The 16,437-nt window shown below is 40.7% G+C and overlaps 2 protein-coding genes across 3 annotated transcripts; one reads left to right on the top strand and one right to left on the bottom strand.

The window, feature by feature from the left end:
• Nucleotides 1–505: 505 nt before the first annotated feature.
• On the top strand, nt 506–15,879 carry si:ch211-102c2.4 (uncharacterized). 2 transcript variants are annotated; one of them, XM_045707096.1, is made up of 5 exons: nt 506–760; nt 12,772–13,006; nt 14,833–14,916; nt 15,044–15,060; nt 15,167–15,879. In XM_045707096.1, exons 1-5 carry the CDS (start codon nt 731–733, stop codon nt 15,257–15,259), a joined length of 459 nt encoding a protein of 152 aa, XP_045563052.1. In that variant the 5' UTR covers nt 506–730; the 3' UTR covers nt 15,260–15,879. The 2 variants fall into 2 exon arrangements, with proteins under 2 accessions (XP_045563052.1, XP_014026487.1); XM_014171012.2 differs by lacking the exon at nt 506–760 and adding an exon at nt 10,344–10,489 and having other exon boundaries at nt 12,725–13,006.
• LOC106585140 (U3 small nucleolar ribonucleoprotein protein IMP4) lies at nt 1,555–7,087 on the bottom strand. The gene is made up of 9 exons (XM_014171011.2): nt 6,999–7,087; nt 6,492–6,600; nt 6,270–6,353; nt 5,913–6,022; nt 5,591–5,723; nt 2,770–2,924; nt 2,572–2,666; nt 2,358–2,431; nt 1,555–2,151 (listed from the first exon to the last, which is right to left on the bottom strand). Exons 1-9 carry the CDS (start codon nt 6,999–7,001, stop codon nt 2,039–2,041), a joined length of 876 nt encoding a protein of 291 aa, XP_014026486.1. The 5' UTR covers nt 7,002–7,087; the 3' UTR covers nt 1,555–2,038.
• Nucleotides 15,880–16,437: the final 558 nt, after the last annotated feature.

Raw genomic sequence — 16,437 nt, 5'->3', positions numbered from 1 at the left:
ACCCCCTTCCATCACCCCATACAGAACCAATCAGTCGATATAATTGAGAACAGTCATCAGAAATTATGTGATATGAATCAGACAGTGGGACGCCGCTAAAGATAATTCTTATTGTGCTGTAACTGAAACTAGAAGATCTTCTGATGTCCTTTCCCTTCGTCAAAGGTACGTAATGGATTTTTAAAGTGTTTTTACCCCGGGATAGCCCACTATTATGAACCATAGTAGGGAAGAACATTTATTGAGTGCAATTCGATCTACAGTACATCTACACCATGATATGAAACATTGATTTGAATCTTCTGACCAACTAGTGGGTCGGGCGGCGCCCCACTGTCTGATTCATATTGTTTGATTTCTGATGATAGTTGTCGATTATATCGACTGATTGCAATTGTATCGGGTGCTTCCATAGACTTACACAGTAATTATGACAACTTCCAGGGGATATCCTCCAACCTATCAGAGCTCTTGCAGCATGAACTGACATGTTGTCCAACCCAATCAAAGGATCAGAATGAATCTAGCATAAGCATAAGCTACAGCTAGCTAGCACTGACTCAAAGACAGCGACAATAGTTTAACCGTTTTGAACAAATGAATAACTTCAAAAATGAAGGAGCAAGAGAGATAGCTATATTTCAAAATGTTTTTCACTTACTTAGCTGGATAATGTAGCCTACTCAAACACCCGGCTCAAACAGAGGGACACTATGTTAGCTACCTGGCTATGACTATCCAACACCAGAACTCTTCCAAGGTAAGCTTTTGGTTTTACTAATGTATTGCCACCGGTGTTCCTGCTAAACTGCTTACTGTCTGTACATTGTGCTGCATGATGGTAGCGGGTTTACTAACACGCTATATCTATTAACTTTGACGTTACTTTAGCTAATATGGTGACAACGATGTAGGCTGTGTAGCGTTTATGATATGAAGGTTTGGCTTGGAAAGTTTTTTTTTTGCCTGGTCATGGACAGCTGATGTGTTGTGCACTTTAGTCCACAAGTGAAGGGAAAAGGTAAGAGGAGAGTGCGTAGATGCGAGAAGGTATACAACGAGGTGTTTATATGTGGCTATGAGAGTTAACGGTTTGTGTTTGATCAGGGGTGTATTCATTCCACCGATTCTGTTGAAAAAGTTTCTTAAACAGAAGCAAATGGAACGGGGATAATCATATCTGAATTTGTCCAATAAAAAAAAACTTGTTTGAAACTGTTGGACTAATGATTACACCCTAGATCGGTGTGTACCGACGTTGCAAACTTTCATTCATAGGCTAGGTTGAAGCAAGCGCAAGATGGGTATAGGGAAAAATCTAGTATCATGTAGTAGCCTTAACCTGTTATATTGAAGTAGGTGAATGGAATATGAATGACAGACATCCAACATGCTGTAATAGAAATAAGGCCATGCTCATAAAAAATAAACATCCTCAAACGGCACCGACCACCATCCTGTGATAAGGCAAATGTTCAGATTGTATGTATGATTCAGATTAACAACAGTAATGTGGAAAGGTGGTATGTATCATAAGAGCAAGGAAAAACATGGTTAAAACCAGGAACTGTTTTTATTTTGACATTGTTCATCTCTGGGCAAGTCACTACCTCAGAGTGCAAATGTAGTACAAAATTATACGTCTATAATATTGTGAGGCTGATAAAGGAAAAATGTACATTTTAGCCATCTGAAAAAAAGTATTGAGTATTTTTGTCACCCACTGGAAAATAAGTAAATAACTAAAACATCTGGACATATAGCAAAGCCAACAATAGCCTTGTTTTGAAGAATATTTTTTTTTCTTTAGTTCTGTTAATTTCATGGAAAATAGTCAAATTTGGAGTTAGGCCAATCGTAGTATACATAACTTCTCTGGTAGTCTGTTTCAATGAAATTATTCAATGTCTGATGCCATATTTCCATGAAATACAAATCTGAGGTATGGTGTGTAAAACTGAAAACACAACATTAGACTACTGCTAATGCTTTGGCCATGGCCTGTCAATGAGAGGGGCACACTGAGATGTGGCTAATGTTACTCCATGCTGAGAAACTTCCTCTTTTTGGCAGTGTGTGTATATGAGTGGTGGCGCCATTCAACGTCCGCAGTAGCCTCATTTTCCAGGGTACCAAGCTTGATCATGTACACTACAGACAGAAAAACAGTTATATCACTAGATTATAATATATCAATTACAATTTTGCGTATGTAAAAATACACACGAGAAAAAAAATACACTAAATGTATAGCGGGAGCAGTGCAGGAAAGGGTAAAACTGCAATTAATCCAAAATTACACATTCTTCAAAAACATGGTGTTGCTTACGATGAGAAAGGTAAAACATTGTACTTACATTTGATTTCAAATCTGGGCCCAACTTCTGACAACTCAACGTTCCTGTGGTCTGTTTTCTTGTAAGTGTGATGTCTGCAATAAAAATAGGTCCTTAAGTAAATAAGAATGTATGCAACTACGTTCCCCTACCTGAAGGAGTCTACAGTCAACCTGTCTGCCCAAGATTAGGTACATGTTCGCAAATAGCTCTTTCAAAGCATCCCTCTACTCACCTGAAAGATATAAAATCCTCCTGGTTGGCAAACGTGATAACTCGTCTGCTGTCCTCTTTAGGCACTGGGAACAAATACTTGAGGATATTGGAAACCTGATTAAGAGAGGTTTACTTACAGTCAGTGTCATAAACTTTTGGATGCACTAACAATATTAGGGTAAACATTTTGAGAATTGTGAAGTGCCAAGTCTCTCACCCTCTGGCCAAGTCGTGAGGAGAAGTTGTGAAAGATGAGGTGGGGGTAGGCTTCAGACATGGTTCCAATATCCGGCACATCATGTCTCATTACCACATTGTAAAGAGTGAAGTACGCAGTTGGTCCAAAAGGTAGGTGGCACACAACCAGCCCATCTATACAGTTCACACAGGCAATATAAAAGTAGTTATTTTAAAGTTCCCTCGATGCAGTGTTTTTACTTGGAATGATGCATTCCAGCCTATAAAAAAAAAAAAGAATATACACTACAGGTCAAAAATTTTATAACACCTACTCATTCAAGGGTTTTTCTTTATTTTTACTATTTTCTACATTGTAGAATAATAGTGAAGACATCAAAACTATGAAATAACACACATGGAATCATGTAGTAACCAAAAAAGTGTGAAACAAATCAAAATATATTTTATATTTGAGTTTCTTCAAATAGCCACCCTTTGCCTTGATGACAGCTTTGCACACTCTTGGCATATGTGTTATTTCATAGCTTATGTCTTCACTATTATTCTACAATGTAAAAAATAATATAAAAACACTTTAATGAGTAGGTGTTCTAAAACTTCTGACCGGTAATGTGTATATGTATATACACTGCTCAAAAAAATTAAGGGAACACTTAAACAACACATCCTAGATCTGAATGAAAGAAATAATCTTATTAAATACTTTTTTCTTTACATAGTTGAATGTGCTGACAACAAAATCCCACAAAAATAATCAATGGAAATCCAATTTATCAACCCATGGAGGTCTGGATTTGGAGTCACACTCAAAATTAAAGTGGAAAACCACACTACAGGCTGATCCAACTTTGATGTAATGTCCTTAAAACAAGTCAAAATGAGGCTCAATAGTGTGTGTGGCCTCCACGTGCCTGTATGACCTCCCTACAACACCTGGGCATGCTCATGATGAGGTGGCGGATGGTCTCCTGAGGGATCTCCTCCCAGACCTGGACTAAAGCATCCGCAAACTCCTGGACAGTCTGTGGTGCAACGTGGCGTTGGTGGATGGAGCGAGACATGATGTCCCAGATGTGCTCAATTGGATTCAGGTCTGGGGAACGGGCGGGCCAGTCCATAGCAATAATGCCTTCCTCTTGCAGGAACTGCTGACACACTCCAGCCACATGATGTCTAGCATTGTCTTGCATTAGGAGGAACCCAGGGCCAACCACACCAGCATATGGTCTCACAAGGGGTCTGAGGATCTCATCTCGGTACCTAATGGCAGTCAGGCTACCTCTGGCGAGCACACGGAGGGCTGTGCGGCAACCCAAAGAAATGCCACCCCACACCATGACTGACCCACCGCCAAACCGGTCATGCTGGAGGATGTTGCAGGCAGCAGAACGTTCTCCACGGCGTCTCCAGACTCTGTCATGTCTGTCACATGTGCTCAGTGTGAACCTGCTTTCATCTGTGAAGAGCACAGGGCGCCAGTGGCGGATTTGCCAATCTTGGTGTTCTCTGGCAAATGCCAAACGTCCTGCATGGTGTTGGGCTGTAAGCACAACCCCCACCTGTGGACGTCGGGCCCTCATACCACCCTCATGGAGTCTGTTTCTGACCGTTTGAGCAGACACATGCACATTTGTGGCCTGCTGGAGGTCATTTTGCAGGGCTCTGGCAGTGCTCCACCTGCTCCTCCTTGCACAAAGGCGGAGGTAGCGGTCCTGCTGCTGGGTTGTTGGCCTCCTACGGCCTCCTCCACGTCTCCTGATGTACTGGCCTGTCTCCTGGTAGCGCCTCCATGCTCTGGACACTACGCTGACAGACACAGCAAACCTTTTTGCCACAGCTCGCATTGATGTGCCATCCTGGATGAGCTGCACTACCTGAGCCACTTGTGTGGGTTGTAGACTCCGTCTCATGCTACCACTAGAGTGAAAGCACCGCCAGCATTCAAAAGTGACCAAAACATCAGCCAGGAAGCATAGGAACTGAGAAGTGGTCTGTGGTCACCACCTGCTGAACCACTCCTTTATTGGGGGTGTCTTGCTTATTGCCTATAATTTCCCCCTGTTGTCTATTCCATTTGCACAACAGCATGTGAAATTTATTGTCAATCAGTGTTGCTTCCTAAGTGGACAGTTTGATTTCACAGAAGTGTGATTGACTTGGAGTTACATTGTGTTGTTTAAGTGTTCCCTTTATTTTTTTGAGCAGTATATAACGTGCATGGATATGATAACCTGGGTGCCAGTCTCTGTTTCTGCTCTCTTATCAAGTCCTTATAGAATTGTCATGCCAAACATGTTGACAATGACAGCAATGGAGTTGGAAAGAGCATAAACAGACCTGGAACCAGGCTATGGCTATAATCATTTGGTGCTGGTAATAGATGGTTCTAGATGATTATAGTTGGCTAATTAAACATTTGAAATTGGGAGGTGCTATGCAAGCCCCTCAGTTAAAAAAAAGTATTATTGAATTTTAAAACATAAAATCCACCTGCTGTGAAGCCCTTCAACATATACATTACATTTAAGTCATTTAGCAAACACTCCCATCCAGAGTAACCCAAGGGAACAATCATGGTCAAGCACCCAGCTCAAGGGCACATCGACAGATCGCCCACCCAGTCGACGCAGGGACCCGAACCAGCGACCGCTTGGCCTCTGGGCCAACACTTCCAACCATCCAAGACCCCTCTGAAAACCTTTTTTTTTTTAACCACTTCTGCGCAGGCACGTTTCACTTGCCTTTTAAACTCTGATCATATTGTTTTGTATTTTCTTGTGTGGAAATAAATACAAATATATTTAAAAAAAGATTGTTATACGCCTAGATGGGATTACCTGGTTGTCCTCTAGTCTCATGAACGATGACCAGGTCTGTAACATTGTTCGCTTTACAGGCTTGTACCAGAGCTTTAATTTCATGACCTCCCCTGTTCATACGCTGAGCCCCAGGGAAGATCAGCTTCACCTCCTGTCAATAGCAAAAATTGCACGTCAGCAAAAATTGAGGGTGAGTCATTATTACTTGTATGAAACTTAATCTATTATACTGTCTGTTAGCTCCTTCTTGGGAAATATGTTCCTGGTTACAATATGCTCTGTAATAGAGGTGGAGCAGATGATAGACATTGAATAAGAATTGAGACATAAATGAACATACCTTGACAAACATCTTGAGTCGAGAGCTGGGGTCTCTTGATGTTGTGACCATGACCTTTGGATCCTCCACTCCAGCCCATTTATACTCATCATCCATGTGAGAGCTGACACCTGCACACACAGAGTATCTCTCAGTCACTGTTTGCACATTTTATAGGAAACTGTGGTAAGGCTGCTTTTCCATGAGATGTGTTGTCAACATCATAAACAAGACAACACTGAGCATGCATCCCAAAGGGTACCCTATACAATATACAGTGCAATACTTTTGACCGGCGCCTAGTGTCTTGGTGGTCAACAGTTGTGCACTATATAAGGAATAGGGTGTCGTTTTAAATGTTGATCTGCAGAAACAAACCTTCTGCTCCCTCATCATCATACTCCAGCAATTTCTGTAACTGTACAGCTTCTCTGCGAACCTCAGTAGGGATGAGACGATTGTCTGTAGGGAAAAACAGAAATCAATTACTTTTACAGGTACCCAAATTGTAATTTGTTAGCGCTGCCACGCCATTTTAAAGTCTCAAGGTATTTTAGATTGTTCATCCATCCACCAATCTCCATTGCATACAGTCCTCACCGTCAAGAGCTGATTTCAGCTTTTGTTTCTTCTCCTCAATCGTCCGCACCCTGTCCTCTTGGGACTTCCTATACAGGTACTCCCGTCTCAGTCTCGTCTCTCGACGAAGCTACAATCATTAGAGACAAACACACGATGATGAACAGTAGAAAGCTGACTATCAGCATTGTACTGTGCATTCTGCCTCAGAAATTATACAGATTAGTAATCACACAAAGCGGACACACAATAATTGCAGGGGGGGAGACGATAATAATCAAACACGAGAATTGCTCAGAAAGACTACTCTATAATCCAAGATCAGTACTAGTGAAATCGGAATTACATCAAGCCAACATGCCCATCTGGCAGTGTTTAGTTAGCAAACTAGCTAATAATCTAGCATGGTAACCTGGATCAACAACGACCAGACAATATATGTTTCTTTACAACAGTGGAGCTAAGTAATTAGATGCTTCAAGATGATATGAAGTTTTAAAAAGCTAAACAAATACTCCATGGAGTTACCATTTTGTTGTTTTGATCGCAAGCACTCACAAACACGCACACCGACTACTACGAGGAAGTCACCAACACTCTTTTTCATTGGATAAGCCAACATCCAATGGGAGTGTGCGAAACTGGCAAGAAGAATGGACGATAGACGTTTCAAAATAAAAGCCCCAAATACGAGCTATCAAAGTAAAAGTCCCAAGTACAAGCCATAAACAACGTTGAACATACACTGGAAATGCATTTCACATTTGCATGTTCGATTCATTAGCTCTTTTTATTTTCCCAGATCTCAGAAAAAAGGTTTAAATAAGCCATATGTTTCTAATTGTGTGGCTACGTACTGAACCAGTATCTGGGCAAAGGAGACGACGAATATGACTTTATCTCCTCTCTGCCCAGAAAACGACCATTTAACTGACAATTCACCAGCTTTGCAAGCGTTATAATGTCAAAATACATTCGTTACTCACCAAATATGTCTGCCTGCAAAACTATCGATAGCTGCAGGCAGGAAAACCACATTTTGAACTAAAACTAAAAACTAGCAAATCGGGTCTGAAAACTAACTGAAACTAAAGGGAATTTGTAATAGAAAAAGAGCCTCATATAAAAACACAAAACTACACTGAACAAAAATATGTTTCATGAGCTGAAATAAAAGATACCAGAAATGTTCCATATGCACAAAAATCTTATTTCTCGCAAATTTGGTGCACAAATTTGTTTACATGCCACAGCCCCATGTCCACAATTCCTGGAAGCTGAAAATATACCAGTTCTTTCATGTCCTGCATACTCACCAGACATGTCATCCATTGACCATGTTTGGGATGCTATGGATCGACGTGTACGAAAGCGTGTTCCAGTTTCTGCCAATATCCAACAACTTCACACAGCCATTGAAGAGGAGAGGACAACATTCCACAAGCCACAATCAACAGCATGATCAACTCTATGTGAAGGAGATGTGTCACGCTGCATGAGACAAATGGTGGTCACACCATATACTGACTGGTTTTCTGGTCCACACCATATATTTTTTTTTAATGGTATTTGTGACCATTTTCAAACAGAAATCTGCGTCCTGTAGCACTAATTCCACAAAGTTTTGGGACACTGTAAAGTCCATGGAGAATAAGAGCACCTCCTCCCAGCTGCCCACTGCACTGAAGCCAAGAAACACTGTCACCACCGATAAATCTACAACAATCAATTATTTCAACAAGCATTTTTTTACAGCTGGCCATGCTTTCCTCCTGGCTACCCCTACCCCGGCCAACAGCTCAGCACAGCAACTTGCCCAAGCCCGCCCCCCCCCCTTCTCCTTCACCCAAATACAAACCGCTGATGTTCTGAAAGAGCTGCAAAATCTGGATCCCTACAAATCAGCTGGGCTGGACAATCTGGACCCTTTCTAAAATTATCTGCCAAAGTTGTTGCAACCCCTATTACTAGCCTGTTCAACCTCTCTTCTGTATCGTCTGAGATCCCCAAAGTTTGGGAAAGCTGCCGCGGTCATCCCCCTCTTCAAAAGGGGAGACACTAGACCCAAACTGTTATAGAGCTATATCCACCCTGCCCTGCCTTTCTAAAATATTTGAAAGCCAAGTTAACAAACAGATCACCGATCATTTCGAATCCCACTGTACCTTCTCCACTATGCAATCTGGTTTCCGAGCTGATCATGGGTGCACCTCAGCCACGCTCAAGGTCCTAAACGATATCATAACCGCCACCAATAAAACACAGTACTGTGCAGCCATCTTCATCGACCTGGCCAAGGCTTTCGATTCTGTCAATTGCCGCATTCTTATCGGCAGACTCAATAGCATTGGTTTCTCAAATGACTGCCTCGCCTGGTTCACCAACTACTTCTCAGATAGAGTTCAGTGTGTCAAGTCGGAGGGCCTGTTGTCCAGACCTCTGGCAGTCTCTATGGGGGAGCCACAGGGTTCAATTCTTGGGCCGACTCTTTTCTCTGTATAAATCAATGATGTCGCTCTTGCTGCTGGTGATTCTCTGATCCACCTCTACGCAGACAACACCATTCTGTATACATCTGGCCCTTCTTTGGACACTGTTAACAAACCTCCAAATGAGCTTCAATGCCATACAACATTCCTTCCGTGGCCTCCAACTGCTTTTAAATACTAGTAAAACGAAATGCATGCTCTTCAACCAATTGTTGCCCGCACCCGCCCACCCTACTAGCATCACTACTCTGGATGGTTCTGACTTAGAATATGTGGACAACTACAAATACCTAGGCGTCTGGTTAGACGGCTTCCTATTTTGCAACAAAGCCTCCTTCACTCATGCTGCCAAACATACCCTCGTAAAACTGACTATCCTACCGATCCATGACTTTGGCGATGTCATTTACAAAATAGCCTACAACACTCTACTCAGCAAACTGGATGTAGTCTATCACAGTGCCATCCGTTTTGTCACCAAAGCCCCATAAACTACCCACCACTGTGACCTGTATGCTCTCGTTGGCTGGCCCTCACAACATATTCGTTGCCAAACCCACTGGCTCCAGGTCATCTATAAGTTTTTGCTAAGTTAAGCCCCACCTTATCTCAGCTAATTGGTCACCATAGCAACACCCACCCGTAGCACGCACTCCAGCAGGTATATTTCACTGGTCATCCCCAAAGCCAACACACCTTTCCTTCCAGTTCTCTGTGGCCAATGATTGGAACGAATTGCGAAAGTCACTGAAGCTGGAGACTCATATCTCCATCACTAACTTTAAGCATCAGCTGTCAGAGCAGCTTACCGATCACTGTCCTGTTCACAGTCAATCTGTAAATAGCACACCCAACTACCTCATCCCCATATTGTTATTTATCCTCTTGCTCTTTTGCACCCCAGTATCACTACTTGCACATCATCATCTGCATATCTATCACTCCAGTGTTAATGCTTAATTGTAATTATTTCACCTCTATAGCCTATTTATTGCCTTACCTCCCTACTCTTCTACATTTGCACACACTGTACATATATTTTTCTATTGTGTTATTGACTGTACGTTTGTTTATGTGTAACTCTGTGTTTTTGTTTTTGTCGCACTGCTTTGCTTTATCTTGGCCAGGTCGCAGTTGTAAATGAGAACTTGTTCTCAACTGGCCTACCTGGTTAGAAAAAGGTGAAATATAAAAAATAAAACAAATCTGTGACCGACAGATGCATATCTGTATTCCCAGTCATGTGAAATCCATAGATTAGGGATTGTTGCGTTTATATTTTTGTTCAGTGTATAATAACCTTGCTGTGTACTGAGCCTATCTGTTTGCCTTTTTTAAAATCACAAGTCAACCTAACTATGCAAAAAAGAAAAAACAGTTCTCTCTATATTAGGAAAGACTACTGTGGTTGGCCATTTCCTGACATCTTCCATAGCAGAGCCTGACATACTTTCTTCTGTGTTTTACTTCATCTTTTGACTCCAGCAACAAAAATGCTTCTACTGATTACATTGGTTTTCTGGCTTGCTGGTAAGGACCACGTGTGTTCCATGTACATTTATTTGTATGTTGCCTGCACTTCATAGTAAATAGCTTATGACTATGTATTTATTTTGCATATTGTCATCTTTAATCTGACCAATGATGGAGTTCAGATGGACATTTTCAGCAATGTAAGCTAAATGAAGGCATAGCAACAAAAACATGGATTACAGAGGGATTATTGATTTGGCTGAACTGATTTTCAATAATGGAATGAGTCAAGTCAAAACATACTGTACATTTCATAGTATTCCCATTTCTTTGTAAGTATTTGTTACAAAGTTACAACTCATACTGTCAGCGGTTTTCAAAATGGCGGTGATGTAAAGTACAAGTAAAAATACTTGAAAGTACTACTTAAGTCGTTTTTTGGGGTATCTGTACTTTACTATTTATATTTTTTACAACTTTATACTTTTACTTCACTACATTCCTAAAGAAAATGATGTACTTTTTACTCCATACATTTTCCCTGACACCCAAAAGTTACATTTTGAATGCTTAGCAGGATAGGAAAATGGTCTAATTCACACAATTATCAAGAGAACATCGCTGGTCATCCCTACTGCCTCTGATCTGGCAGACTCACTAAATACATGCTTCGTGTCTGAGGGTTGCAGCATGCCCTTGGCTATCTGTAAATAAAAAAACAAACAAGAAAATGGTGCGGTCTGGTTTGCTCAATATAAGGAATTTGAAATTATTTATACTTTTACTTTTGATACTTAAGTATATTTAAAGCCAAATACTTTTAGACTTACTCTAGTATGATTTTACTGGGTAAATTTTACATTTACTTGAGTAATTTTATATTAAGGTATCTTTACTTTTACTCAAGTATGACAATTGGGTACATTTCCACCACTGTAAAATGGAAATGAGAAAATTATAGATTAAATTGTCAGTGTAATTTACTCCAAATGATTCAAAGAACAATTCATTATTTTACTTCATGAAACAATTTGGGCTGAATAACAAGTTACATTGTACAAAACATTCTCTGCTCTTGACACATGCTATATGGTTGGTTGTGATATTTGAGACAGTAAAAACTTTTCTGGGAACTTTTGTCTTGATAGATTCACTATATATACAAAAGTATGTGGACACCCCTTCAAATTAGTGGCTTCGGGTATTTCAGCCACACCCGTCGCTGACAGGTGTATAAAATCGAGCACACAGCCATGCAATCTCCATAGACGAACATTGGCAGAAGAATGTCCTTACGGAAGAGCTCAGTGACTTTCAATGTGGCACTGTCATAGAATGCGATCTTTCCAACAAGTCTGCCCTGCAAGAGCTGCCCTGTAAGTGCTGTTATTGTGAAGTGGAAACGACTAGGATCAACAACGGCTCAGCCGGGAAGTGGCAGGCCACACAAGCTCAGAACAGGACTGCCATGTGCTGAAGTGCACTCACTACCGAGTTCCAAACTGCCTCTGGAAGCAACACCAACATAAGAACTGTTTGTCGGGAGCTTCATGAAATGGGTTTCCATGGCTGAGCAGCCGCACACAAGCCTAAGATCACCATGCGCAATGCCATGCATCGGCTATATATATATATATATATATATATATATATATATATATATATATATATATATGGAAGGTTTCATTCAAAACAAAAAGGTTGCTTTCAAAAAGTGATTGAATTCAAATTGATTTACCCCTATAACTTTATCAATAATCATAATTTATTCATGATTTTCCTTAATCATGGCATTATCAGGATTAACTTAAAAGTATTTAGAAACATCTTATCTACTCACAGAAATAAAAATACTCCAGTCATTATTTACCATTCATTTCCTATTGGACAAAAAAATATAAGAAACACAACCAAAACACACTGCTAATGCATCCAATGAGTGTGTAGAGTCACAAGCTTGATGTAGTCATTGTGTGCTAGGATATTGGAACAAATACTACACTTTTAACTACTATAATACACTATACATTAATTTTGTCTTCAAATGGGTGGACTAGATAGTTTTCATCTCTAAATGGTAAAAAAATACATGTATAAAAATACCCTAAAATTAAAGATGAGGGTATTCTTTTAACATTTTAATCAAAAATCCAAAATGCTGGAGTATAGAGCTAAATTGATCATTTTAGCTTCACTATCCAAATACAGTACATATGGAGGGGAGTGTAGATATTCAATTTTTCTAATATGAGTGTAAGATTTCTAATATTAATCTATAATTATATTTCACAGGTACATGTGATGGTGTGCAGAGACTGACCTGTCCTTATGATCTAAAGGATAAGGACCTCCCCAGGGTGTGGTGTAAGGAGACGTCCCCACAGTGCTGTTCAGGCTTCAGCTTCAGCAGAGAGAGCCAGTCTTTGGATGCAGGAAGGCTGAAGGTGACCCAGGGTGTTGATTCCTTCATTGTGGATGTCCTGGGCCTGACCCAGGGAGAGGGAATGTATTGGTGCGGTGTGCTAAGCAGCAATAAAACCATCATCAAACTGGCTGAGGAGTACTTCTACAGCAGTAAGTGTGATACTTGTCCATGACTGTGCACAAACAGACATTGCCAGATGATGTCTTGATGTAAGTCAAAGTAACTATGAGTGAAGAAGCGAGAACCCTGAAATGTAGCCTATGGTACCTACACTGATAGGCCTGCTAGCTTAATTGCTGTCCAACCTCTTACAAGTCCATCACAAGGTCTTGGATTACATGTGCTCTGCTGTAAATGGTCCTCTCTGATTTTTCTATGTAGACGGTGCCTTCGGAAAGTATTCAGAACCCTTGACTTTGCACACATTTTTTCTCTCACCACTCAACACAATACCTCATAATGACAAAGCAAAACCAGGTTTATACATTTTAGCAAATGTATTAAATAAAAAAAACTGAAATATCACATTTAAATAAGTATTCAGAGCCTTTACTCAGTACTTTGTTCTTGCATCTTTGGTAGCGATTACAGCTTTGAGTCTTCTTGGGTATGACGCTGTAAGCTTGGCACACCTGTATTTGGGGAGTTTCTCACATTCTTATTTGAAGATCCTCTCCAGCTCTGTCAGGTTGGATGGGGAGCGTCGCTGCACAGCTATTTTCAGGTCTCCCCAGAGATGTTCGATCGGGTTCAAGTCCGGGCTCTGGCTGGGCCGCTCAAGGACATTCAGAGACTTGTCCCATAGCCACTCCTGTGATGTCTTGGCTGTGTGCTTGGGGTCATTGTCCTGTTGGAAGATGAACCATCGCCCCAGTCTGAGGTCCTGAGTGCTCTGGAGCAGGTGTTCATCAAGGATTTCTATACTTTTCTCCGTTCATCTTTCCCTCGATCCTGACTAGTCTCCCAGTCCCTACCGCTAAAAAACATCCCCACAGCATTATGCTGCTACCACCATGCTTCACCGTAGGGATGGTGGCAGGTTTCCTCCAGACGTGACGCTTGGCATTCAGGCCAAAGAGTTCAATCTTGGTTTCATAAGACCAGAGAATCTTGTTTCTCATGTTCTGAGAGTCCTTTAGGTGCCTTTTGGCAAACTCTAAGCGGGCTGTCATGTGCCTTTTACTGAGGAGTGACTTCCATCTGGCCACTCTACCATAAAGGCCTGATTGATGGAGTGATGCAGAGATGGCTGTCCTTCTGGAAGGTTCTCCCATCTCCACAGAGGAACTCTGGAGCTCTGTCAGAGTGACCATCAGGTTCTTTGTCACCTCCCTGACCAAGGCCCTTCTCCCCCGATTGCTCAGTTTGGCCGGGCGGCCAGCTTTAGGAAGAGTCTGGGTGGTTCCAAACTTCTTCCATTTAAGAATGATGGAGGCCACTGTGTTCTTGGGACCTTCAATGCTGCAGACATTTTTTTAGTATCCTTCCCCAGATCTGTGGCTCGACACAATCCTGTCTCAGAGCTGTACGGATAATTCCTTTGACCTCATGACTTGGTTTTTGCTCGGACATGCACTGTCAACTGTGGGACCTTATATAGACAGGTGTGTGCCTTTCCAAATCATGTCCAATCAATGTAATTTACCACAAGTGGACTCCAATCAAGTTGAAAACATCTCAAGGATGATCAATGGAAACCGGATGCACCTGAGCTCAATTTCGAGTCTCATAGCAATGGGTCTGAATACTTTTGTAAATAAGGTATTTCTGTTTTTAATTTTTAATAAATTAGCAAATATTTCTAAAAACCTGTTTTGCCTTTGATTGATGAGGAAAATGTTTTATTTAATCCATTTTTGGAATAAGGCTGTAACGTAACAATGTGGAAAAAGGTCATGTGGTCTGAAAACTTTCCGAATGCACTGTAGAGAACTTTTGACTTAATTTGTGTCTCCTCTACTCGCTTCGGCCTCAGGTTCCTACATTTGGGACATTCTTCGCTGGATTCTGATGCCTCTGCTCCCCATGGTGATCATCTTTTTGTACTGTTACTCAAAAAGTAAGTCCTTACAACCTCCAAGCATGCAATGAGCCCAAATGCATTCATAAAGTACTGCTCTTCCATTGACAAATACTAGTCCCATAACATTTTAAGTAACTAACTTCAACACGTTCTCTCCAAACAGGAAAAGACCAAAACAAGGTAAATTATGACATTAAAACATTTAATTCCTTAAACAGAATAGCAATTGCCATGTAGTTACTGTTTTTCAACAGCTATAACATACACCTGGTATTTCTTAATTCAGAAGGAGGATGGAGTATACATGACCATCACTATGATCTCAGATCTGGCACAAAATAATCCACATACTGAAGAAGAGATAACTGAGCTGGACTGATGGACATTGCCAAAGGGCACACAACATGCTAAAGGGGCTTTCAATTCTATGCTACAAAACAAGACAGGCATTACAGCTTTTTACAGTTACAAACTGAAGTACTGTACCTCAATAAAATGTATTAGTCTCCCTGGTGGTTACAAGAGCTAAGTGAAAAGAATCTAAACCAATAGTTTGTCGTAGCTTTCATGATTTTCATAATGGAAAAAAATGGAAATGCCATCTATGAAGAAATATGTTTGCATTTATTAGGACGAGCCAAACACAGGTTCACATCCAGTGAAAATATGGAAACATTTCATGGGATGAGAATAAATATCAATTTACCTTTCGATACATTATTTTCTTATTGTACAACATAAGCCTCATGCGCCTATTGGAACTTTGCTCTTAGCATTATTTTTGCCTCATGAACCACCCATTGAATGACAACAATAGACAGACAATGCAGCAGCATTTTAGATTAATGCATAGTTTCATATTTTGAAAGATACATTTTAAACCATTGAATGGAATCTAACGTGACAAGATTGTAATACATCTAAACGTCTGTTGTCTCGCCAGTTAATGAACATACCTTGTAACATTGTCAAAATAAAAGCTTCATGTACTGTATATCATTCCTGAATACCACCTGCATTTATTTTCTTGTCTGATATGAATTCATGCTGCTTTTAATTGAATTGATGGGTGTCTGTCATCATTACAGAATAGCACGGTATCTTGGCAACGTAAACAGATTGGAATGACTGCTTCCGTCTGCAGTGATGCATTTACATAATCATTTTGGTGACGCAACTAGTCAACCTGCTTTAGCACACTAACACATGGGAAACGTATACATTTGGAGCGGGCAATATAAACCTTATGTTGAAGTCAAACCAGATAACAATCAATCCCATTTGTGTTTTCCTCGTCAGGAAAATATGATCATGATAAATACCATAGACGAGAGTACTATTAATGAAGCATTGTTGTTGTTGACATGTTTCAGTCCAAAAATAGCTGCATTCAATGTTAGTGGGCTGCCATTGAAATATCTCCAAGAACTACTACAGCTATTGCCAGAAATTGTATTTGAAATGGACATCTGAAGCACAGGTTAAGTTCATGGAACCTCATGAGACAGACGTGATAACGGTTATGTATAGTTAACACAAGAACAATAGGAGCCTTGG

Source organism: Salmo salar, chromosome ssa24 (genome assembly GCF_905237065.1).
Source record: "Salmo salar chromosome ssa24, Ssal_v3.1, whole genome shotgun sequence".
Lineage (NCBI taxonomy): Eukaryota > Metazoa > Chordata > Actinopteri > Salmoniformes > Salmonidae > Salmo > Salmo salar.
Note: the sequence above shows the minus strand (reverse complement) of the source record. Positions and strands in the feature narration are given on the sequence as shown.

Excerpts from the sequence above, each read along its gene's own strand:
- si:ch211-102c2.4 (XM_014171012.2), top strand. The coding sequence starts at position 10,453 with ATGCTTCTACTGATTACATTGGTTTTCTGGCTTGCTG. Across the intron at positions 10,490-12,724 it reads ATTGGTTTTCTGGCTTGCTG|GTACATGTGATGGTGTGCAG; the intron begins GTAAGGACCACG and ends TATATTTCACAG. Across the intron at positions 13,007-14,832 it reads TGAGGAGTACTTCTACAGCA|GTTCCTACATTTGGGACATT; the intron begins GTAAGTGTGATA and ends CTTCGGCCTCAG.
- LOC106585140 (XM_014171011.2), bottom strand. Across the intron at positions 5,724-5,912 it reads GACTCAAGATGTTTGTCAAG|GAGGTGAAGCTGATCTTCCC; the intron begins GTATGTTCATTT and ends TGCTATTGACAG. Across the intron at positions 2,432-2,571 it reads GAGGATTTTATATCTTTCAG|ACATCACACTTACAAGAAAA; the intron begins GTGAGTAGAGGG and ends TTTTTATTGCAG.